This window comes from Sciurus vulgaris, assembly GCF_902686455.1.
Source record: "Sciurus vulgaris genome assembly, chromosome: 16".
Classification (NCBI taxonomy): domain Eukaryota; kingdom Metazoa; phylum Chordata; class Mammalia; order Rodentia; family Sciuridae; genus Sciurus; species Sciurus vulgaris.
Genome location: NC_136477.1, coordinates 21,888,041 through 21,913,497, shown reverse-complemented (window position 1 = coordinate 21,913,497; position 25,457 = coordinate 21,888,041). Strand labels below are relative to the sequence as shown.

The following is a 25,457-nucleotide window of genomic DNA, read 5'->3' as shown; positions in this document are numbered from 1 at the left end:
CCAAATGGAAGGCTAGCGGGTTAAGTGGAATATGGACAGGAACCACTTAAATTAAGAGTTTGAAGACAGGAAGCCTGCACCTGATGTGAATGCCCCAAGCTCACGTCACTAGTGTAGGAGAGCACCCAACTCCACTCTTGCAGTGTTATCTTTCTGTGTAGCTGTTCCTCTTAGAGAAAAACATTAGCTCTGAGTCTTCTACCATTCTTGGCAGTTATGTCTCTCAAAGTAAATTAAAAGGTTGGTGTTTCAATCATCAGACCTCTTCTGATTTTGTTTTCCTAGGGCCTGCTTGTTTATGCCTAAAGTGATACAATTGGGTTCTTAGTTTGCAAGTTTGAGGAGTAGCCCAAACATAAAGGCAAGCAGCCATGCCTGCCTGCCTGCTGGACTCTTCCATTGTCTCCACTTAGAGTTTTCTTTTTCAGAATCTCAAAAGTACATAAGCTATACAGGGAACAAGAAACTAGTTCAAGAAAAATTTAAAATTATTTGACTTTTGGCATGTGATTGTGCATCTGGAGATCTTTCCCTGTGTTTGTATTAGGTATTTTTAATGAATTAAAGCTTAAAAGGTTTCTAACAGGCTCCTCAGAATCCTCTGAGAACCTAAAGCAACAGTTGTCAGACTGAACATGCATCAGAGTCCCTTGGGAGTGTGTCCTGACACAGATCTCTGGATACCACCCAGTCTCTGGTTCTGCAGAGCTGGGTGGGCTCTAATCTGCATTTCTGACAAGTTCCTAGTGATGCTATTTTTGCTTTGAGACCTTGGCCCTTAAAAATGTTTTTCTCTTCCTTTAGCCCTTTCTCTTTTCCAAAATTGGAGTCAGATCAGATCACACCTTCCCTGTCGCTTAGTCTTCAAAGCTTAAAGGAGAGCTTACAGGAAACACTTTATAGATATTTCCCACTTGTAGGTCTCCAAGGGGAAACATCCATTTCCATTCCAGTTGTTAAAAAGAACCAGAAAATATACTTTTAATTCTTCCCCATGATTTGTGTAGAAAATGTTTATCTTAGAACAATAGTTTAAGTAGATGTCAGAATTACTAACTGAATCTCTATGTGTGTGTCTGTATGTGTGTGTGTGTATATATATGTGTGTGTATACAAATATGCACATACACACACACACACATATACAATTCTTACCTTTCTCAATATGATCGATTTCATATTTCTATAGGAAGGAACTTGTGAAAGGGGAGAATTGCTGAAAGCAGCAAAAGTCACATTCCCTCTCACTGTTCCACTGTCCTCTAAGGAACATCATTTAAAAAAAAATCATTATTTATAAAGAGGCAATTCTCATACCACAACATTATTATACCCACATCAGTTTTCTTTGAAGAGAAAAAAAAAATACTATTTCTATCAAAATGAATGTTTTATTACTAAGCAGGTACTAACTTTGTCTTGAAATAGTAAAAATAAACAGTTAGCCATGTTTATTCTGATGGAGTCAGAATAATTTTTCCTAGAGAAAAGTTTGTTAGGTTTAAGTCAGTCATTTGTACTTTCTTACTTCAGTCTTAGCATAATTACCTACTGCATTGTACATTTTAAGATTTTCAGACAATGCTCACTGATTGTGATAATTCTAGGAGTTTTCTAGTCCCAGAATTTTCTTCAGAAAAAATATAGTTAACTACATGTTCTATGAATATATAAGCCCTACACTGGGGAAAAAAAAAAAAAAACATGTAATTTTTATATACCCTTAATCATATAATACTGATAGTTGCATTTTTTGCTTGCCAAATGTTGTGAACCACTTATGTATATTATCTTACCTAAGCTTAATAAAGTCTGTGAAATTGGTTTTTACAATTTTTAAAATTTTATTTGTTCTAATTAGTTGTACGTGACAGTAGAATGTATTTATACATTTTGATCATACATAAATGGAGTAATCTCTCATTTTTCTGATTATACACATTGCAGGATCACATCGGTCATGCAGTCATACATGTAATGAGGTAATAATGTCTGTTTTACTCTGTCATTCCTTCCCCTATCTCCCTCCCCTATTTCCCTCCCCCTCCCTTTACTCCCCTCTACCTAATATAAAGTAACTCTATTCTTCTTTATCCCCCACTTATTGTGAATTAGCTTCCGCATATCAGAGAAAACATTCAGCCTTTTTTGGGGGGGGTGGGTTGACTTATTTCACTTAGCGTGATATTCTCTAACTCCATCCATCTACCTGCAAATGCCAAAATTTCATTCTTCTTTAAAGCTGAATAATATTCCATTTTATATATATATGAGATATATATATATGAGATATATATATATATATCTCACTTTCTTTATCCATTCATCTGTTGAAGGGCACCCAGGTTGGTTCCATAGTTTAGCTATTGTGAATTAAGCTGCTATAAACATTGATGTGACTGTGTCACTGTAGCATGTCGATGTGAAGTCCTTTGGGTATAAACCGAGGAGTGGGATAACTGGGTCAAATTGTGGTTCCTTTCCAAGTTTTCTGAGGAATCTCCATACTGCTTTCCATAATGTTTGCACCAATTTGCACTCCCACCAGCAACGTATGATTGTACCTTCTTCCCCCACATCCTCGCCAACATTTATTGTTCCTTGTGTTCTTGATAATTGCCATTCTGATTGATCTGAGATGAAATCTTAGGGTAGTTTTGATTTGCATTTCTCTAATTGCAAGAGATGATGAACATTTTTTCATATGTTTGGTCAATTGTATATCTTCTTCTGTGAAGTGTCTGTTCAGTTCTTTAGACCATTTATTGATTGGGTTATTTGGGTTTTTTGGTGTTAAGTTTGAGTTCTTTATACATCCTAGAGATTAATGCTTTATCTGTGGTGCATGTAGTAAAGATTTTCTCCCACACTCTAGGCTCTCTCTTCACATTATTGTTAGTGTCTTTTGCTGAAAAGAAGCTTTTTAGCTTGAATCCATCCCATTTATTGACTCTTGATTTAATTTCTTGTGCTTTAGGGGTCTTGTTAAGGAAGTCAGGTCCTAGGCCGACATGGTAAAGATTTGGGCCTACTTTTTCTTCTAGTAGTTGCAGGGTTTCTCTTCTAGTGCATGGCTTTGATCCACAGTGAGTTGAGTTTCATGCAGGGTGAGAGATAAGGGGTTAATGTCATTTTGTTACATGCCGCTTTCCATTTCTCCCAGCACCACTTGTTGAATAGGATATCTTTTCTCCAGTGAATGTTTTTGGCACCTTTGTCTTATATGAGATACCTGTATTTCTGTGAGTTTGTCTCAATATCTTCTATTCTGTACTGTTGGTCTACATGTCTGTTTTGATTTATGGCTGTTGATTTTATATCCTGCCACTTTGCTGAATTCATTTATTTGTTCTAGAAGAATTTTTTGGGTCTTCCAAATATAGAATCATATCATCTGCAAATAGTGATAGTTTGAGTTCTTCTTTACCTATTTATACCTTTAATTTCTTTCTTCTAATTGCTCTGGCTAAAGTTTCAAGGACAATGTTGAATAAAAGTGGTGAAAGAAGGCATCCTTGTCTTGTTTCAGTTTTTAGAGGGAATGCTTCCAAATTTTTCTTGTTTAGAATTATGTTGGCCTTGGGTTTAGCATATGTGACTTATGATGTTGAGGTATGTTCCTGCTATTCCTAGTTTTTCTAGTGTTTTGAACATGAAGCAGTGCTGTATTTTGTCAGATGCTTTTTCTGCATCTATTGAGATTATCATATGATTCTTGTTTTTAAGTCTGTTGATATGATGAATTACATTTTTTGATTTGTGTATGTTGAACCAATCCTGCATCCCTGGGATGATCCCCACTTGATCGAGGTGCACTGTCCTTTTAATATGTTTCTGTATGCAAGGTGCCAGGATTTTGAGACTTTTTGCATCTGTGTTCATCGTCTTGTCTGAGGTTCTGTCTTCCAAATGGTCTAGTCTGGTAGTGATGCTTTCCATTGAATTTATAATTTGATTTATTGATTCCTTCCTTTCGAGGATTTCTGCTTGGTTTTTTCCCAACAATCTCTAATTCTTTATTGAAGTGATCTTTCACTTCCTGTATTTTCTCATTGATTTGACTCTATACCATCCTTTACTTTGCAGATCTGATTAATTATGTGCATTCTAAACTCCTTCCTGGACATTTCTTCTATTGTGTTGTCAGTAGCTTCTCTTATTGGGGCATCTTGGTTTGTTCGTGGCATTTTGTTCCCTTGTTTTTTCATATTGCTTGTGTGTTTTCCCATCTAGCTGTATGAATCTGAGGCAATATGATTCTACCCTGTAGACCTATATTGTCACTGAAGAGTTCCAGTGTCCCACCTTAAAGAGGGAGATCAGTACCAACAATACCCAGTGCAAACAACATACAGCCTCAAATCTAATAGCTCTCAGCAAGGTGTCCAGTGTCCTCTCACTATTAACAGCAATGACGAGTTCAATCACTGTCCACAATAAAAACAGAAAACTTGCCAAACAGATTTACAATCTCAAATAGTGGAAAAATAAAAAACAGAAACAGTGCAGGACATGGTGTTCATAAGGGAGAAAGAGAGAAGCCAGAAGTAAAAATCCACGTAAAGAGTGGAAGAGGAACCAACAGAGATTGGCTGTCAGGTGGTGAAAAAGTACAAAGGAAGTCTAGGAAGACAGACAAGCAAAAGGGAGGATACATATAAAGAGAAGGGGAAAAATTAAAAATATAAGACTATACAGAACATACAGCAGAACTACAAAACACCCTGCATATTATCACTGTCTTCAACAAACTGATGCACAAAAAACACCCTGCTCCAAATATGGTGGAGAGAGATGCCAGAGGAAAAAAATTAAAATAAAAATAAACCTCTGGGCTGGGGAGATAGCTCAGTCAGTAGAGTGCTTGCCTTGTAAGCACAAGGCCCTGGGTTCAATCCCCAGCACCCCAAAAAATAAAATAAATCTCGGTGGAAAATTGAGTAACTACCTCTGCTAGCATCCAAAAGCTTCCCAGCCCTGTCTCTGACTTCCCACAAGACTGGTCCAGACTGACCCTGGCAGACCCAGTTACTATGTCTCCACTCTGGGCCTCAGATGCCCTGGGTTCAGCCATGTTGCAATCCCAAGATCTCGGTGCCACTGGAATTTGGAAAGAGTGTAATCCTGAGAGACAGTAACTAGATGGCGTCAACCTGCAGTCCCAGAAGGAAGACCCCAGTTGCAGCCAAACCCGTAGGTACCCGGACACTGAACCTCCAGGTCCTGGCCGGTGCCCCAAGATGGAGTGGCAACAAACCCACCAGCACTCCAGACAAACCTCAGGCTCTGGCTGGCGTCTCAAAATGTATGTGGCCACCTGCAACCAAACCTGGAGTCTCCCTTTCAGTGAACCTCTGGGCAGTGGTGGAAGTGGTAGGAGCAGGAGTTGGTGTCAGGGGATCAGCAGCAGCTGCAGACATAGGTGGCGCAGCAGTGACGGCAGCTACAACAGCACCCAGAGAAGAGTCCTCCAGGTGACCTCTGGGGAGCAGCAGTGGTATCAGCAGTAGATGGCAGCCAGACGTTCAAGGCATGGAGGCCAGCATACCTCCAGGGGATGGGCAACTGCCACAACATCAACAGCAGCATCCGGAGGAAAGGCCTCTGGGTATCCGTGGCAGAGGCCTCAGGGGCTGCTGGGTCCCGGCCCCCAGAGAAGACTCCAAGTGGCAGCTGTCACTGCAGTGGCAGCATCTGCAGTTATGTGGGCAGCCTGGGCACCTGGAGAATACACCTCCAGGCTTCTGCAGCAGCGGCCTCAGGGGCAGCTGCCCTCCACCACCTAGAAAAGATCTGCAGGTGGCTGTGGCACGCGGAGAAAACCAGGAATTCCAAACTTACTAGCAAACCTACTCAACCTTCACTGGAGGAGACATTATCTTTATTATACTGGGTAGCAAGTAGATCTGTCCCTTCGTTGTGGAGGAAAACACTATCTCAATCTTCCTCGGCTGTATGCTATGCAAATATAGAAAAAAAAATTTAGGATAAAAAGCTCAGAACAAAAGCAATCAATGCATATACTTGCAAAATATGCTGAAATTGTTAACTTATGTACGCTTAAAAACATGTACAAAAAGTTAGATGTGGAATTCCTTATCCAGAGTGCTAAACCATAATCATAATGTTTTAAATTAAATATTTCCTTTCTTAAAATCTCTAATGACTTTATAGTATTTTGTCTGTGTCTTTCCAACCATGTTTTTCTTAAATATATAACCCAAATGACTTCAGTCTAGTGAGCATCAGGTAAAAGCATGATACATATATCTGTTAATCTCTTGTTTTATACTTGTTCTTTCTTGCTGGAAGTAGAATTGTAATTTTTTTCATTTACATAAAGACAGAAGTCATTAAGATATTCACTAATTTCACTGACTAAACTACACTCCTGTCTGATAGACTATAGCATTGTGTTAACTCAGTTAATAGAAATTTTAAATTCAGAATTAAAGGGCAGTTTGGAGTACCACTGTATAATATACAAGTGCTTGCGGCATACAGTCACATGTACATTCCTGGAAAGCCTCACATCCTGAGAGATAATGCATTAGAGGGCTTAGGGGGGGACGTTACACACCTCTAAGAAAATCATTAAACCTAGGGTAGACCAGTTTCATCAAAACTAAAATTTTAATCTAGGAATAGCCTTAGTAATTATTTTTTTTAAGACTTGGAAACATCCAGCTTTTTTATATACACTAGCAGCTTCCCTTATTGTTCAATATAATGGAAAATGTAGAATTACTCGAAACCACAAGACATCTGTGCCCCCACCCCTTGTGCTAGGGATGGAACCCAGGCCTTCACGTACTAGGCAAATGCTCCATGCTGAGCTATACCCCCAGTGCTGACATTGCTGCTGAAGCCCAAAGAGGTAACTGCTGGGGGGTGGTTTCACTTTTTTCTGTAAGAATTTTGTATGTCACAGAAGCTTTCTTTTCAATGGTAGAAAGCCCCTGGTGATTTCATAAACTTCTGAGATAACACTCAACAGTTAAAACCAGACTGCATTGTTGCAGTTATGGGCCTAAATGCAGCTTTTGAGTTGTTTAGAAATTTGGGCTTTTCAAGCAAATTTGGTTCACAGCAGAATTAAGCAGAAAGTAAAAAGTTTCCCCTTATCCCCTGTCCCAAGAATTGCATAACCTCCTTCACTGCCCAAGTCCCACATTTGTTGTAATCAGTGAACTTTCACCAACACATGATTATCACCCTAAGTCCATACTTTAGGATTCACTTTTGGTGCTGTACCTACGAAGGATTTTGACAAATGTGTAATGACGAGTTTCTACCATTGTAGTATCATACAGAATAAGTTCACCACACTAAAAATCCTCCCTAACTCTGGCTCCTGGCAACCACTGGTCTTTCTGTTGTCTCCATCCTTTTGCCTTTTCTGGAATATCATAGAGTTGGAATCATACATAGCCTTTTCAATTTGGGTTTTTTTTTTTTTAACACTTACTAATACACAGTTAAGTTTCATCCATGTCTTTACGTGTTTTAATACCATCTTTCTTTTTAGCCTGAATAACATTCCATTGTCTGAATGTACCATAGTTTATCCATTTACCTATTTAAAGGACATACTTGTTGCTTCCAATTTTTGGATAAAACCACTATCAATATCTGTGTGGAATTTTGTGTAGACATGAGTTTTTAGTTCATTTGGATAAATACCAAGGAATATAATGGTTGGGTGGGATGGTAAGAGTATGATTAGTTTTGTTAAAAAACTGGCAAGCTGTACTATTTTGCAGTCCCACCACTGGTGAGTGTGCAACTGTGAATGAGAGCCCCTGTAGCTCCATGTCCTTGCGAGCACTGGTGTTGTCATAGATTTTGGTCATTTAATTAGGTGTGTGGTGATATCTCATTCTTGCTTTAATTTCCAGTTCCCTGATGTCATGTTATGTTAGACCTCTTTTCATATGATTGTTTGCCATTGGTATATCTTCTTGAAGTGTCTGTCGAGGTTTTTGTCCATTTTTTAATTGGGTTATTTTCTTATTGTTGAATTTTAGGTGTTCTTTGTATATTTCGGATAACAATCCATTATCAGATACATCTTTTCTATGTGATACTTCAAGCATATGGCTCATCTTCTCTCGACTTGCTTTCATGGAGCAGAAGTTTTACATTTTAATGATGTTCAGCTTATCAGTTATTTCTTTCATGGGTAATACCTTTGGTATTCTACCTAAAAACAACAAAAAAAATCATATCCATATTCAAGGTTATCTAGACTTTCTCCTGTGAATTCTTCTGGGAATTTCATAGTTTTGCATTTTATATTTAAGTTCATGATGCATTTTAAGTCAGTTTTTGTGAGGGATGTAAGTTCTGTGTCTAGGTTACTCTTTCGCATATGGATCCAGTTGTTCCAATATCTTTTATTGAAAAGACTCTTTGCTCTATTGTATTTGCTCTTTGCTCTATTGCCTCGTTTCCTTTGAGAAATCAGTTGACCCATATTTACATGGATCTATTTTGAAGCTCTTTTCTATTCTATGGATCAGTTTGTTATTTTGCCAGTACCACACTGTCTTAATTATTGTATCTTTAGAGTAAGTCTTGAAGTCAGGTAGTGTCAGTCTTTATTCTCCTTCACCTTTGAGTTGGTGATTCCGAATCTTCCGCTCTTCACATAAACTTTAGATTCCATTTCTCTATATCCATAAAATCAAACTTTGTGATATGTTGATTGGGATTGCATTGAATCTATAGACCAAATCGAAAATATCTGATGCCTTAAGTCCTCTTCTTCGTGAACATGTGATGTCTCTCCCTTTATTTATTTCTTTGATTTCTTTTATCAGAGTTTTATGGTTTTCCTTGTATAATTTTTTACATATTTTATTAGACTAACCTAAATATTTCATTTTGGGGGGTGGTAATATAAATGACAATGTATTTTTAATTGCAAATTCCATTTGTTCATTTGTGGCTTCTGCTTAACTTTTCAAGCAGTTAATGGATGCCTGGAAGTTGACATACATATATATTCAGAAATGTTCTGCCACCTGAGACCTTGGAGGAGGTAAGCTTCATGGTCTAATTTATAGTTAACATTGGGGAGAAGGGTGGAAGTTATGAAGTTATGAAGTTGGTTAATTTCAAATTTTAAGGCTATTTTGTTATGGTGGAAGGAAAAAAGGAAAAGAAAGTTCACATGAACAGCCGAGTGCTCCTTGAGTCCATTCAGAGCAGAAGGTGAAAAAGAATACTGTCTTCCAGAATATTTGTGTGAAAAGTTTAAGATCACCTTTCTCTTTAGCACAGTCACTTTATGGTATTATGTTTCAACTATGGAGAACATAGGTTTTTTTGTTTTTTTGTTTTTTTTTTTCCTTAGAGTTTAGAAGAAGAAATTACTATTTATTTCATGGTACTGGGAATTGGCCCTAGTGCTGTTCTACCACTGAGCTACATCCCCAGCCCTTTTTATTTTTTTGAGACAGGATTTCCCAGGCTGACCTCAAACTTGGCAATCCTCCTGCCTCAGCCTCCCAGATAGGTAGGATCAGAGGCATGCACCCTGCAGAAATGACTCTTTGTAATGAGACTATAAGAGGGAGAGTTCTGTGGGGAATGGGTACCATACCTCCTGGCGAATTATGCCAAGATTTCAGAATTAGAATGTTAAGTTACTCAACTAGAATAATGTTATTAGCATGCTAGTAATAAAAAAATTAACTAAAAGACATCTTCCCTCTCTTTATAAACTTTATAATTCTCAAAATATTTTCATTATGAAGAAATTGCACTATTGGATATTGAGGTTTTTTTTTTTTTTTCTCCTGAGGAAGAAAATTATCATTTGCCATGAACCAATTAATATTTCAAATTAGACTAGTGAAATTTTATTATTTAATATTTTCTCATATCAAATCAGAGGAATTTATAACCACTGTTTCAGAAACCTAATAGATTTCAGAAAACCACAAGGTTTCTATCTTGGTTCTCTGATATTTCCCACGCAGTCACTTGACTGTTGATGCCCATGTTGGGGATGTGAGTCTGTGCTCAAAGTAATTAGGCCACATCTTTTTAAAAGGTTCTGTCTAGAGAAGATTCTCCCTCATTGGTTCCACTACTCCAGAGCTTTATCAGGAGCAGAAGCCGTCAATGCCTTGAGGCCTTTCTATTTTGCAGTTCATCCAGATTTCTTTGGACAGCACCCCCGAGAAAGGGTAAACCTTTATTTATTTTTTAACCTGTTGTCTATATTTGTTTTATTAACCTCTGATATATTTGTTTATTAACTCTGATAATATAGAGAGTTCTATAAATTTGGATTTTTCTGTCATGGTGATATAATTAGTGTTTTGATCTAATTTGAAATATAGAAAATACTAACAAATTAGTAATTCAAACTAATAAAAATTAAATGCTGGGATTTGGAAACATAATGATTTTTTTATGAAAACTGTCATTGTTCTATACAGGCCATAAAGTTGCCATGTAATCTCTGGAGTATTTGTAGTCATGTTTTCTGTACCAGTTTTTGGAGTAAAATTGGGGATCTAAAATAAAACACAATTGTCAATCCTGTTTATAAGGATGTTATAAGAAATATTTTGCCATACCCTAATAATTTTGCTTTAGGACCACCTTCTTACAATATCCATTAACATATGCAAATGGATAAGGAAAAATAACATATGATAAACTTAGGACAGTCAATTTTTTAACATTAGGTAATAGGATTACAAAGTGAAATGCTTTGGAATTATTTCATTGGTTCCTTTCATCTTCATTAATTTATCCTGATTTAACGTGAAAAGGAACTTAAACTCTTGAAAATTAATACTTTTGGTTTTTTTTTTTTTTTTTTTCTCTTTTGATACCTACAGTGGAAAATCAGTTTTCCACTGTGGAATATCAGTTTTACTTCTTTGCTTTAGGAAAATATCTTTATTGCTATTTCCAGCATATGTTGACCACACAAAGTCACAATCTTTCAAAGTAGTTAGTAAATTTAATGAACAGAAAGATACTTGTTACCTTGGGGAATTTTTAATAATTTAGTTTCTAAACCTGGGGGAAAAAAATGAACCTAATATTGGTTGAGTGTCATCTCCAATGTATCTTTAAATCTCAGCCTCTGTGTGCTATACAGGATTAATTCAGTGAACTTGAGTTGCTTAAGCCCTGCACACCCCAGAGACCTGGCTTTAGTGCTAGAAGATGAACCTTGAGCCCTTGGAATGTCCTGCCTGATGAGAGTAGACTGTAGGATAAGACCATCTGACAGAAACTGTCAGCCATGCCACATAGTTTATGCTAAAGTGTGAGTCATGTTTTCCTCCTCTGTGGCCCTGGGTCACAGTATCACTTTGACCACTGGGGTCTGCTAAAGATTCAGTAACCAAAGTGAGTAATGTGGGTACCACATAACTATATGACCAGCCCCCAGTTAAATGCTGGATACCAAGGCTTGAAAGAGCTTCCCTGATGGGCAGCGCTTCTCGTTTTTCCTGTGTATCACTGCTGGGGGATTAAGCATCATCTGTGAATCTTGTCTCCACTGTGAAAAAATACCTGGGAACTTGCCCTTGGCCTCTCCTGGACTCTGCTCTATGTTCCTTTTCCCTGGCCGATTTTATTTAATCTGCCATCCTACTCTGTAATAACCATAGTCATGAGCGTAAGTACTCTTCTGAGTTCTGCAAATCGGTTTAGCAAATCACCAAACCTGAGTATGATCTAGAGCACCCTGAAATTGTGCCTGGAGTTTAATTGTTCTTCTGAATTTGCTTTCTCACTCTTCCACCTTGTATTTTTGAGTGCCTTCTCTGTGCCAAGCCTTTGCATGAGCTGCTCCCTCTGCCTGGAGCATCCTTCCTCAGTATGTCTCAGATATGGCTTGCCCTCTACTTCTCACTGAAACATCACCTTTCAGTGAGGCTCTCCCAGACGATTTAAAATTGCTACCCCACATTGCCTCCTGCAGTCCTTTTCCTCCTTACACTGCAGTGCTTTTTCTGTTTTTAGTTTTTTCTTTTCCAGGTATCCTGTGTCCTTATTTGTCAAGTTTATTGTTTTTTTTCTCCCCTCACTGAAATGCAAGCTTGATGCAAGCAGTTCACTCACTTGTCCTCACACACTCGCCCAGCCTTCCCTCTCTTACAGGACCCACTTGTCCCTCTAAGGGAATCAGACCCAAGTCTCACCTGGTCATAACATCAGGCTCAAGGTCCAGGATCTCACACTGATGCAGAGTTGTTATTTTAAATCCTTTTTAATTTTAAACTATGTAAAACATTTATAAGTTTTGAAAGTCAAAACTAAATATAGAGCTCACTGAAAAGTCTTGCCTCCATTCCCATCTCCTTTATTCCATTTCTGTTCACTCCCTGTAGAGTGTCATTTTTGTTGATTTCAGGATTAGTCTCCCTTTGTTTCTTCTTGGCAACAAATAGAAACATGTATCAAAAATAATTAGGAAGATTTCATCACACCAGCAGAAAATGTACCTGACTTGCTTATGGACTCACATAGTGAAGAACATATTATGATAAATTCAACATATGAAAATAAACAATGATTATTTCTAATTTCAAATCACACTCTGTGCCTGAGAAGAGGCTTAGAGTAACAAGAAGCACAATTACTTATGCCATTCTTATGTAGAGCTGTTCCTTCACTAAAGCACATCTCTTCTCTTCACATAACAATATATGCTTGAAATCACTCCATAGCAGTTCCTAGATATCTTCTATATCACTTTTGTCTTCATCGTAATTCCCTAGTACTCTACTAAATAATAGCTCTTTAGGGCTGGGAATGTGGCTTAGTGGTAGAGCACTTACCCAGCATGTTCAAGGTTCTGGGTTCAATCCCCAGCATCGCACAAAGAAAAAGAAAAAAAATCCCAATTTTTTGTACTAGATTATTAAATGCCCTCAATAGTGTTTAAAAGGTTAGATACGGTTTCTCTTGTGTCTTTTTCTATTTTGTGTGTAAATGCCATTCATATTTTTTTCCAGGAAATCAATGAAAATTCTCTTAAGAGATTAAGTGTCTACTTAGAAAACCTCCAGAAACCAGGCTTCAAGTCTTTGAAACCAACTCCACTTACATTTTATGTAAGAGAAACAGACCAGAACCCCTCTGATGGCCAGGAACCCTTTAGTTCTCCCGGTACGTGGTCTTATTTCTAGTGTGTCCCTTGCAAGCTGCATGTTACATACATTCATTAATTTTGACCTTGCCCAGAATACCTTTGGATTGAAGCCTTGGTCACTGAAAAACAATATCACTTAATTGATTGTTTTTCTAGAGTTAGATTCTATTCCTAACTGCATGTCTTTAGATAAGCCATTTTTTGTGTTTTTTTAAACTATCTTGTCTGTAAAACTAAAGTACCTATTTTGTCTCCTTGTTTCAGTGTTGTCTTAAGTGTTAAGCATGTCTGTAACAATTTACACTTCTAAAAACTACAGCTTTCATTCTCTCATTTAGTGCCCACAGTACTCTAAGAGGTTGATAGTACTTGCCCAGTTGTAATTTAGTAATGTTCAGTGACTTTCCTAAGACCCCAGAGATAGTATGTGACCTTGAGTTCAGGTCTCTGAATTCCCACCTCATGCCGTTTTAAAAATCTAACCAACCATAACACAGCCTTCTTCCCGGTACGTTTTGTCAGGGTTTTAGTTGTGATTAGTAATTCTTCACTGGGGCAGATATTTAGGTAAAGAGCTTTAAAGGTCTATCCTTTCTCCAAGTATATATAGCTAATAATATCTGTCTTCTTTGGAGATCCTTGAGGGAATAACCTTTTTTTTTTAAGAATAACCTTAAAGCTATTTGAAGATTTACTGAGAGGTCTTTGTGAGTAAAGGATAAAACAATTAGAAAATACACTATAATTTTTTTTTAAACAAACTGTGATACAACTCAGAATTTAGTAAGTCTTTTGAGACTAGAATCTGTTTCTAACTCTGCCAGTGACGAACTGCATGACTTTAACTTAACTTCAGGGTGTTTTTGATCAAGGCGAAGACCCCAGAGTGCTGTGTAGAGACCACTAACCCTAGAGATCCCTCACTTCTGCTTAATGCTCATGAGGTGCCCAGGACCTGTGGTGAAAAGGGAAGGGCTCCATTTAAAAATGAGTTCTGAGTAGAGTTAGTGCTGATGATGGCTTCCCACCTGGCCTCTTCAGGGACCAGCATTTCATGCTGTATTTTCTTCAATCTTTTCTTCTCCCGTGATGAATATGAGAGATCAAGAATCACAAATTCCTTTTCTTGACAGTTCTCCATCTACCTCTGATTTTTAGAGTTTTATTTAAAATCACCCCTTATTCTTCATTACCCAGGGAGAAAAAATCAACCCATAGCCCTTTTGTAAAGGAACAGCTGTGCTGAAGAATGCTGTGAATAATAATAGATAGTAACTTTATCATTCTGAGTGATACAATTCTGTTTGAAAGTATAAATAATCATTATTTGTTTAAACCATTGTAAATATGCCATTCTTAGCCATGAGAGACTCTCATATGTCTTTGAGAGACATATTTTTGCTAGTTTCAAACAAAGCAGTCAAATTTTTGTGTTCCTATTAGTCAGCATCAAGATTAGTCTAGGAATCGTCCAGGTTCAGTGGCACACACCTGTAATCCCAGCTGCTTGAGAGGCTGAGGCAGGAGGATTGACAGTTTGAGCCCAACCTCAGCAAGACCCTGTTTCAAAATAAAAAATAAAAAGGACTCAAAGGTAGATCACCTTGAGTTCAGTCCCCTGTACCAGGAGAAAAAAAAAAAAAATACGCTAGGAATTGAAGAAACATCATACTAATAATGATCAGTATTCTTAGGTTTCAAGAAAACGTATGAAATTTATAGAAGCAAATTGCACTTTTTATAGTTCTTAAAATAAAAATATGGGGCTGGGGAGATAGCTCAGTTGGTAAAGTGCTTGCCTCGCAAGCACAGGCCCTGGGTTCATATCCCCAGCACCACAAAAATAAATAAATAAATAAATAAAATAAATAAAAATAGTATCTTCAGTCTATTTTTATGTATTCAGGGGAGTCACACTCAGGTCTACAGCAACTACTTCCCCTACCACCACTAGCTTAAATATTGAATGTACATGAGTTAAAGAATAAGCTGAAATTGAAAGCCTAGAATGAAACTTTGCTCCACACAGCAAATTAGGGGCAGAGCTGATACTAGAACTAATGTTCCCTTATTCCTAGTCCAGAGGTGTGATTTTTAAACCATACTGTCTATTGATTCTTCTTTAAAAATATTGCTATAACTCATTTTTGCCTTTGCCTTTATGACACAATTTGGCACTTTGACAAAGCTTTTAAACATTTTTCTTTCACATTTTTATCCAATTAAAATATTAAAATCAATTTTTTTTCTTAGAACACTAAAAATCATTAATCAGGCTTTCATTGGTAATTAAAATTGTAGTAAGATAAAACATTTACTAGTGGTTTTTCATCATGGAAATTTTAAGAACCATATGTATTATCAAGACATTGAAATTCTTGAAGGCCTAGTCATTTCTTCAGTTCCACATTTTTTTGGTTGCCCATGATAAAATAAGGTTTATTGTTAAAATAAGTTTTATTGAAATGTAAAGGATTGACTGAGAACTTTCTGTGGATAATGCTGAAACAAATCACAGTGGCCAACTCTGACCACATAAAGACAAAAATCCTGTACTTTCAGTTAATGGTTAATTTTCAACTATTTATTAAACAAAAATAGGTTCTTAAAAAACATTAAGAATGGGAGAACACATAACATACACGACCAAAAGATACTGGTAATATATAAAGAGTTCATACAAATCAAAGAGAACACAGCAGATCATCATTAAAAATGGGCAAAAATGTTGGATGGAAAGCCCAGGAAATAATTCATATGTATTGCCAATAAAAATGCTTAACTGCCCATGTATGTATAATATGTCAAAATACTATTCTGTCATGTATAACTAAAAATAACAAATAAAAATTTTAAAACACTTAGCCTCAGTCTTCAGATGCAAACTGAAATAATTAGGTATTATTCACTGCACAATTAAAGACATGCTTACTGTGATACAGGCAGTCCTCTGTGTGTAGCAGTCTTCATTGGATTAAATGATAAATTGAAAGATTAAGAGAGAAAATGAGATTTATTCCTTGACTTAGCTATTTTAAGGAAGAACTATTTCTTCCTCATCTCCAATGCAGGTAATGAGTTTTCCTTTCCTCCTTCACTAAGTAGAGTAACTTTCCTGCCTGTAGTTCTCACTTAATTATCAAATGGTCAGGTTAAAATTCTTAGTTTGCATGTTCTGTATTCTTACAAGTCTGGCAAACAGAATATGTACCTCTGAGAATGATTTCAGTTTTGGTGTGTGTCATCAGTTGCAAAGACAAGAAAATACATTTCAGTCTAGTGTGGAATGGTGAAAAACCAAAATCAACTTAAAAGTCCATCACTATTGGAAATATTAAATAAATTATGCTATAGTCATTAAGTGGATGAGTATGTAGCTGCTAAAAAGAATGAGGCTGATATATACATACAGATGTAAAAGGGTGGCCAACGTTAAGTGACAAAGGCAAGTTCAAAATAATATATCCAGGTTGACATCATTTATATATTAAAAATGAACTATGTAAACCATGTAAGCATGCGTACACACACACATATGTATATATAACATATATACATATTATATTACACAAGCACATAGAAAAGGTTTAGACCAGCACTATCCAGGAGAACTCTGCAATGAGGGAAATAGTGTGTGTAGCTCTTGAACATTTCTGAAGTAGCCAGTGTTGACCAAGGAAGAAAACAACCCTGTGGATTTCCTGTTGACAACTTAACAATTTAGTTCTTCAACCTTCACCCAAAATCAGACTGTAAAAGCACTAACTTTTAAGCAATTAGATAGTTTTTTTTTTTTTTTTTTTTTTTTTTTTTTTTTTTTTTTTCCTGCAGTACTAGAGATGTATCCCAGGGCTTTGCACATGCTAGGCAAATGCTTTCCCACTAAGCTACATTCCTAGCCCAACAATTAGGTAATTTTTAATCATTACTAAAAATACTAGGTTACTAGCTAGTTGGATGGGCAAGTAAGAGGACAGTCCCTTGCATTCATAGAGAAAATTCAAGGTGGTTTCTGTAACCACAGAGACTAGACAGCCTACCCTTCACACCTGAGCCACTGTCACACCACAGGAGCTCACATGCTCGCTCTCTGTACTAGACTGTGGTGGACATCTGCTCATATAGCAGCTTTCCTATCTGTTCAGAGACCACATTCACAGGCAGCATTGAAGATATTTTGAACCCCTTCCTGGGTGGGAATGGGTTTAGTCACTAAACTAGAAAAGGAAGCTGATGTTAAAGGAATTTGTGAAGGAAAAAGCAGCATTATTTAATTTTAGAGAGAGGCAGTAGTTTCCCATTCACAGATGATTTACCAATAGGATGAATTTTAATCAGTTATGGAATGTTCTAAAAGATTTTGATTTTATAAATGTTGCATGAAAAAAATTTAAGCTAAAGCAAATAATCATCTGTATTAATTTGTTTGGGGGAATTATATTCTCTAGGATTTCGAGCAGTCAAATTTACTTTGCACACCAGAGATCTGCTAAGCACAGTATTGTATATTCTCAACTCCTGCAGTTTATCTGTTGAACATATCCAAAGCATGAATACTAATGTGCATTCTCAGCCTCTCAAAGAAGCTAAAAGGATGTCTGACAGGCCCATCAAGTGGGACAGGTCTTACTACTCCTTTACTGGATTCAAGGACCCTGATGAAGACCTTGAACAAGTCTCAAGAATAGAAACAACCCTAACGTATGTAAAAGTTTGTATTTAACTAAACTGCCATTTGTAGTTCATGTTTAAAATTCAAGTCTAATTTTTCAGGAAAACAAATCCTAACAAGATCATTACTCCAGTAACCATTATGAAAAAGATACTTTATGTTTCTTAACATTGCCAAAATATTTCCAACTGTATTTCATTTTTTTAGTCTTTTGATTCCAAATATATGTAAGAGATTATCTTAAGTTTTTGAAATTCTATTCAAATTGCACCTAGTAGATGGAAAAATACTATACCTAAGACTAAGAAAGATTTTTAAGCTTCTTTACATGTTGAACATTTCCTTTTGTTTTTTTTTTTGAAGAATTCACTAATAGTGTACACACTAAAAAAAATACAAGGAGGCATTATAAAATGTCATCTTATAGATTATTTGAAAAACTGTTTTTAATTATAAAAACTAGATACAAAATATTGCTCTCATTTGGCATGTCTCATTTGCAAAACCACCATTAATGTATTTTGAGAAAGCTGTTCTCCATGAAGATCCATCACATTCTGTTTTTATGGCTGTATCTAAAGCACCCATTGGTTTACCAAGGGATTCTGACTTGCTGCAGTATAGGAAATGAGCCTTAATTATCCACTGGTATAGTATCTGCTTCGTGGGGATTATCTATACTAACTCCAGAACTCCTCACTTGTTCTCCATCGAGATTCCAAATAAGGCTTGAGGAGACTGGAAGATAGCAGAGACCAGTCCAGAAAGAGAGACAGGTGTGCATCTGAGGCACATGTGTAAGAGTTCAGCCATGATATTTGTCCATATGTGTAACTAATGAATAAATTGCCTCCCTAAACCTAAATTTTAATGGTTTGGATTCTTTTCTATAAACCTGAAATGAAAACATGGGATTGGGAGTGATATTTTTAGTCCAGAATTAATGAGATAGTAAGAAGGATAAAAAGTGAAGAGCATCAGAGTAGGATAGAAGTTGATGAGCTTGAAATTTGATTTGGAAAAACAGAAGGGAAGGCTGAAGGGCAGCTGCCCTAGAGGCATTTACCCTCTAACTCATTGACAGTTCTTGCCTGAATCACAATAATTCCCTGGTTGCCAAATGTTCCTTAATATCATCCCTTTTCACTGGTTTCTATGTCCCCATCATTCCTTATACTCCATTACATCGAGATGTTCCAAACACATCTGAACTGTCCCTGCTCCACTGTTTGGTTCAGCCATTTTTCCTAGAAGTCTTGATTCTGTTTAGTAGGGAATGTTTTTTAGAAACCAGCCTCTGGGTGCTCCACATACTTAATTACTATTGATCTTCTGTGGCCAGAGCTAGAAAAACAGTCTTTGTGAATTGAGCTTTCATTTTTATCTCCCAAATAGTTAAAATTTGTTAACCAAAATTATTAAATTAGACTAGTTGATTTTTATATACTAAGAGTAAGAATTCTAAAGTCATGAATGCATAATTAAAAGATTATATTTCAATATACTTTTTTTGTTTTTTGTTTTTTGTGGCGGAACTGGGGAAGGAACCCAGGGCCTTGTGCATACTAGGCAAGCACTCTACCACTGAGCTACACCCCCAGCCCTTCAACCTACACTTTAAGACATTTTGATCCCCAAACCAAATATGGTATGTCATTTGATAATTCATTCATTATGCTTTCTCTTACATTATTTAAAGTAAATTGAATAACATGTATTAATAAGTGAGGAAAGGTTGGAAAATTGTAATGCAATTTCTAATAATAGTGATATAAATTATTTTTATTTAATTTCTTATTTATCATACATCATCCAAAAGTGAGAAGTTGTTTGCTAATATTCTTAAAGGAAGTATCATTAACTGCTATGGCAAATTCATGAGTCAAAAAATGTTAGACACCTTTTCCTGGAGGATGAGGTCCCAGTTCTTTATCCTGGCATGCAAGAACCTCCATGGTCTGCTTCCTCCTTCCCCATCTCTTCAGTCTCATCTCCTGACCCTATCCAGGCATCATACAATCTGAGCACATTGATTTGTCTTATAGTCTCTATATATTTGCATGATTGGCATGCCCTCCCCTTTTAGTTATCTACCTGAAAAAATCAAGATACATCTCTTAGGTTCCAGGTCATACATCACTTGTTCTTCAGAACCTTCCAGGAAGAATTAATTGCTGCTTCCTCTATTCTGGTAATCTGTTTTCTTATTCTGTTTTCATTTTATCTCTTTTTCCTTATTAGATATGTCTTCCTTTACAGCAGGAACTTTATTTCCTTATATCCACATCTCAATGCAATATCATATATTCAGGATGTTTGTTTGATAAATACATAATGAGTTGTTTGATTCTAAACTGAATACTTTTCTAAATGCTTTAGATCACAACATCTTAAACCTTTAAAGTGACTGTGAAGGAAAGTTTGAGGGCTTTGGCAGGTGTTTTTGAGATGGACTTGTGAGTTCTGCAGCATGATTGTATTATGTGACTGTCGCTGATGGATTCCACAGGGTCTGTGACATGTCTGTTTACTCTTTAGATTGTTTTTTCCCTCTCCTGCAGTTTTCTCTTGCACACCTATGCCTAGACCCTACCCCACCACTATATCAAGGACTCTGAAACTCCATCCTGGAGTCACCTTGCTATTCTACCCACATCCACACACCTGCAGCCGCTCTTCAGCCCACAGGGCTCTACCCAGGTCTTTCGTTTCTCCAGACTTCCCTTGGGAAGTCAGAGTCCCTGAGCACCAACAAGCACACCCTTGCCACCATACTCAGAGCACCCAATGAGAAAGTCTCCAGTGGGCGGTGCTGTTCTCTGGAAGGCCACACAGGCTGCCTTTCAGCTTCCTTTCTCAAAGCCATCTCCTCCTAATTCTTAAAGCATTTTTTGATATATTTTCCTCAGTAGTCTCATAAGAAAAAATTTTAAGAAATAAGAATTAGAGAATATCTTTCTACCAAGCCTATTTTATTGCACAGCTGCTGTAGTTGAATTGAGACTTACACTAAGCAGTTAGTTAGATGAAAAGGAAAGGAGGTGTACATGAGCACCAGGGTAGTGAAGACCCACCTGGGAGGAGCAGGTGTTTTGGGAGACCTTGTGAAGAACTAAATTGGGAAGGCTGACTAGTGGAAGGACTTGGATAGAGGAATGAGGAAAGATGCATTGAGAGCTCAGGGTACTGAAATCCAAGCTTAAAATAAGAGGAGAAATTGAATTCCACCAGGCTACAATCCACAAATGAATATTTTCAAGTTTCTTCATCAAGGTGCACCACTTCCTAATGTCACTGGTGTCACTGGATATGTCCTTTGAGTTTGACCTTCACACCTTATGAACCCTACCATAACATTAGTTGCTCACTTGCTGTTTAATTATTAGTTCTGCTCTCAAGTGTGTGTGGCTGACATGAGGATCTAATACAGACTCCCGAATGCTGCAGCAAACCTAAATGAAAGATTTAGAATTACTTTATTAAAAATGATCCCATCTCCAGAAATCTAGTGACAGGTTTGGTGTGAATGAAATTTATTTTTTTATGGTATATAAAGGAAATTGTCATAATTAGAATGTGACTTGACAGGTACTGGCAGTCCTCCAAGCAGCTTGTTTTGGAAGTAGATATTTCTCTAGAAGAATAGGCTTGTTAGAAGTAAAGGTTTGACTGAAAACTCAGTGTAACATTGGAGCTGCTTTAAGATAACACATGTCTTTTCATGGCAGAAATGATTACTTTATAACTAGCATTGCAAACCGTGTATCTCTTTTTTCTTTCTTTCTAGATCCTGGTTAGATAACAATGGGAAAAGTGCTGTTAAAAAGCTGAAGAATAGTTTGCCCCTTAGAAAAGAGCTGGATCGCTTAAAAGAGGACCTGTCTAATCTCTTGCAACTCTCAGATATTAGGTAATTAAAAAGGAAACCTAATTCAGAGATTAAAGTACACACAAATCACTGACTGGTAAAGCTTGACAGCAGCTAAATATTTATATCTTTAATTATTCTGATAGTTAAATATTTTTCAGTTGACCTCTTATGAACATAATCAGTTGTTCATCTGTATAAGAAAACTATTATTAATTTCTTAAAGTATTGCTTAATTTATGGCACTTTGGGCATAATGCTTAAAGTTTTTTAAATGATGGGTTTGTAAGAAAAATATCCTTCCATATACATGTAATACATAAAGTAATTTTTATTGTGTATGATTGGTATTTGAATCTAAAATGAGGGCAGGAGAGAGGAAATGGATGTTATATTCTTGGTTTCATGTCATGTATAGCACAACTTTTTAAATAGGTTTTCATCAACTTAGAAATTATATAGACATAGTAGAAATTTGTTCTGAAACTAGATTTAACAGCTCTTAGTAAGGAAGAGATCAGGTGATCTTGTCCTGGGACTTCTGTTACTAGAACCCTGGAAGTGTCACTCACTCTGATGTACAAAATGTCTTTGTTACTTTTCATGGTAACCTGCTTATTGTTTTCAACCCTCATCTTCGGTATTTTTATATCGAATCCAGTGACTATTTGGGCACCATAATGTCACCTTTTTTATAGCTTACATCATTTTATAAGAAAATTCAAAGCACAGCTTTTAGACTCACATTGTGTTGGATGTTTGCATGCTTACAGCTGCTCTTTTTTAAAATTTTTTTGTAGTTGTAGATGGACAGTGTGCCTTTATTGTATTTGTTTCATGTTTACGTGGTGCTGAGGATCGAACCCAGTGCCTCACACGTGCCAGGCAAGTGTTCTGCCTCTGAACTATGGCCCCAGCCCCATGGCTGCTCTTTTATCAATCCATCACATCAGTAGTTTTTAGGTCAAGCTTTGATTATGGGGGTTCTTCTAATTCCACAGTCTGTGTGGTAGCTTTCCATCACCATAACACCTGAGATAAATCAGCTGTAAAGAGAAAAGGTTTATTTTCACTCACAATTTTGGAGTTTCCAGTCCACGATTGATTGGTCTGTTGCTTCTGACCTGGAGCAAAGCAGCACCATAACGGGGAGCGTATGGTAGAGGAGAAATCCTTGCCTCATGGCCAAGAGGCAAAAAAAAGAAAGGAAAATGCAAGAGCAGGTTTCACTGTCCATCCTGGGGTCTCAGAGAGCTGAAGACCTCCCACTCAGTCCCACTTCTTAAAGAGTCCACCTCCTGCTGGGTGCAGTGTCTTATGCCTGTAACCCCAGCAACTTGGGAGACTGAGGCAGGAGGATTGCAAGTTCAAGACCAGCCTCAGCAATTTAGCGAGGTCCTAAGCACCTTAGCAAGACCCTGTCTCTAAATAAAATATAAAAAGGGCCAGGGATGTGGCTCAGTGGTTAAGTGTCCCTTGGTTCAATTCCTGGTGCAAAAAAATTTTTTTAACCATCTCCAGAGCTGGGGACCAAGCCTTTAACACATGGACCTTTTGGGGTTATCTAAGATCCAAAGTACAGCAGTCTAGTAACATAGGCTTTTTTTTTTTTTTTTTTTTTTTTTTTAACTAAAAACAAAATTATAAGATCATTTTTATAAACTTATAGGGTAAAAAAATTAGTTTATGAAAATAACTTTCTAGTGTAAATTTTAAAAGATCTGTCAAAGTGAACTGGTTTTAGGAAAATGAAAGGATATCTTAAACATAAAAAGAAATGAGCATTATTTTACAATATTGTAGAGAAATTTATTAGCTTTAATTTGTACCACAAATATCAATAAATATAACCCACATAAACAAAAGCTGTTTGGGTTTCTCAGTTTTTAAGAATTTTAAAATCATTCGGAGACCAAAACACATCAAGACCGTGGTCACAAGGACTTCACCTACTGGAAAATTAGCCAAGATGCCAACAAATGGAAAAATTGTGAAAATGACGTAGTTTTAAATTCTCAACAGTGTATATGAAAGACCATTTATTAATTAATAGAAGTAACTGACATTAAATTATTTAAATTTCTAATTTAAAAAATCAGTTAATTCTTTGAAATTATATCATAGTTTTATTTGTATTTAAAGACAGGCTTAAAGAAACACATTTCATTATTGAGAAATGACATTCATGAGAATGAACATTTCATTCATTTAGGTTTTTGGAAAGCCTGTTTTGAATGCCTGACTCTCTCACATATATGACCTCATTTGATGAATACAACCCATGAAGTAGGAAATGTCCTCACTTTGTACAAAACCTTAGGAAGGCTGAGAGCAACTTGTTCAAGGTCATGAAGCTGATAAATTGCAGAATTAGAATCCAGTGGTGGATTTTTGGTGCCAATTAAGATCAGTGCTCTTTATATTTACATGAATATATCCCTGTGACATTATTTCAATTTCAGGTTCCATGTTGTCACTGAGACTTAATATTAGCTTATAAAATTAGTGATTATGTGGTGTCACTAGGCAATCATTTTCTTTAGAGAGAAAAAAAAATTCTAATCTCTAATTAGAACTTAAATCTGAAACAAAATCATCATCATTGTACAATGTGAAGAAGATTTTTTTCAGTCTTCCCCATTTCATCCTTTTTTTAAAAAATTTATTTTTATTGTAAACAAATGGGATACATGTTGTTTCTCTGTTTGTACATGAAGCAGTGTAGGGGATTAAATTCAGAGCCTTTCATACACTAAGTACATGTTCTTTTGTAGAACTAAACCCTCAGCCCCAGGCTCTTATTTTAAAATAGAAACAATGGAGTACATTTGCTTATTTTAAATCTTTGGATACCTGAAAATGATGGTAACGTTTTTATGTTCCACTTGGTTGCTTCTTTAAAAATCATCTCAATCCCGGCAACTCAGGAGGCTGAGGCAGGAAGATCGTGAGTTCAAAGCCAGCACTCAGCAAGTTAGTGGGGTCCTGAGCAACCCAGTGAGACCCTGTCTTTAAATACAATACAAAAAAGGAACTGGGGAACTGGGGATGTGGCTCAGTGGTTAAGTGTCCCTGGGTTCAATCCCCCATACCAAAAAAAAAAAATCTCCTTTGGTAATGTGAGATGGATTAAAACTTGTTGTGTCCCTGCTTCAGAAAGAAATTCATTGGCTTTCTCAGGAGTGTGTCATCTGGGGTGAGTGCTTGCTCCCCTCAGGGGTGCCAACTGCTAATGCACCTGTGTCCCTGTTGATCTAGGTGGCAGAGGAGCTGGGGCATCGCCCACCGCTGTAGCCAGCTGCACAGTTTAGGACGCCTAGCACAACAGAACTTGGAAACACTTCAGAAAGCAAAAGGTAAATATTTTACACTTTCTTTTACAGTATCATTTAGCTACTGTAAATACCTATAAATTGTAGCGGAAAATTCAGTGACTTTATCAGAGCTGAACTTCTACATCTGATCATTTTATGCAGAGGCATAAAATTAATCTTTAAGCTGCTCCTGATTTTAATCCCAAGTTTATACACTAAATTTAAGTGATTATTTGCACAGGGCTAAAAAAAATGAAGTATCTCTGGACCATGACCACAGGGTTTGTGTTTTCTCACCAGGATGTACCATCATATTTACAGACCGCTCCGGCATGAGTGCAGTGGGCCATGTTATGCTGGGAACCATGGATGTTCATCACCACTGGACAAAGGTAAGAAAGAACCGGGAAGCAAAAAATCTCTTTGGCTCGTCACTCCTTTACTTGTGTTTTGAACAGTGCTATGACATGC

General features: G+C 36.8%; 1 protein-coding gene across 7 annotated transcripts in view; it reads left to right on the top strand.

Moving 5' to 3' along the window:
- Positions 1–25,457, top strand: part of TCAIM (T cell activation inhibitor, mitochondrial) — a 34,771-nt gene that overhangs the window by 1,686 nt on the left and 7,628 nt on the right. For 3 of the 7 annotated variants that reach the window (XM_079116372.1, XM_079116377.1, XM_079116378.1), the window contains exons 2-9: positions 1,948–1,982; positions 8,971–9,043; positions 10,061–10,196; positions 12,996–13,149; positions 17,581–17,833; positions 21,592–21,714; positions 24,931–25,028; positions 25,287–25,378. In XM_079116372.1, the coding sequence (XP_078972498.1) occupies positions 9,015–9,043; positions 10,061–10,196; positions 12,996–13,149; positions 17,581–17,833; positions 21,592–21,714; positions 24,931–25,028; positions 25,287–25,378 (885 nt within the window). In that variant the 5' untranslated portion in view covers positions 1,948–1,982; positions 8,971–9,014. The remainder of the gene's footprint in view (positions 1–1,947; positions 1,983–8,970; positions 9,044–10,060; positions 10,197–12,995; positions 13,150–17,580; positions 17,834–21,591; positions 21,715–24,930; positions 25,029–25,286; positions 25,379–25,457) is intronic. The other 4 variants (XM_079116373.1, XM_079116376.1, XM_079116375.1 and 1 more) reach the window with 4 other exon arrangements.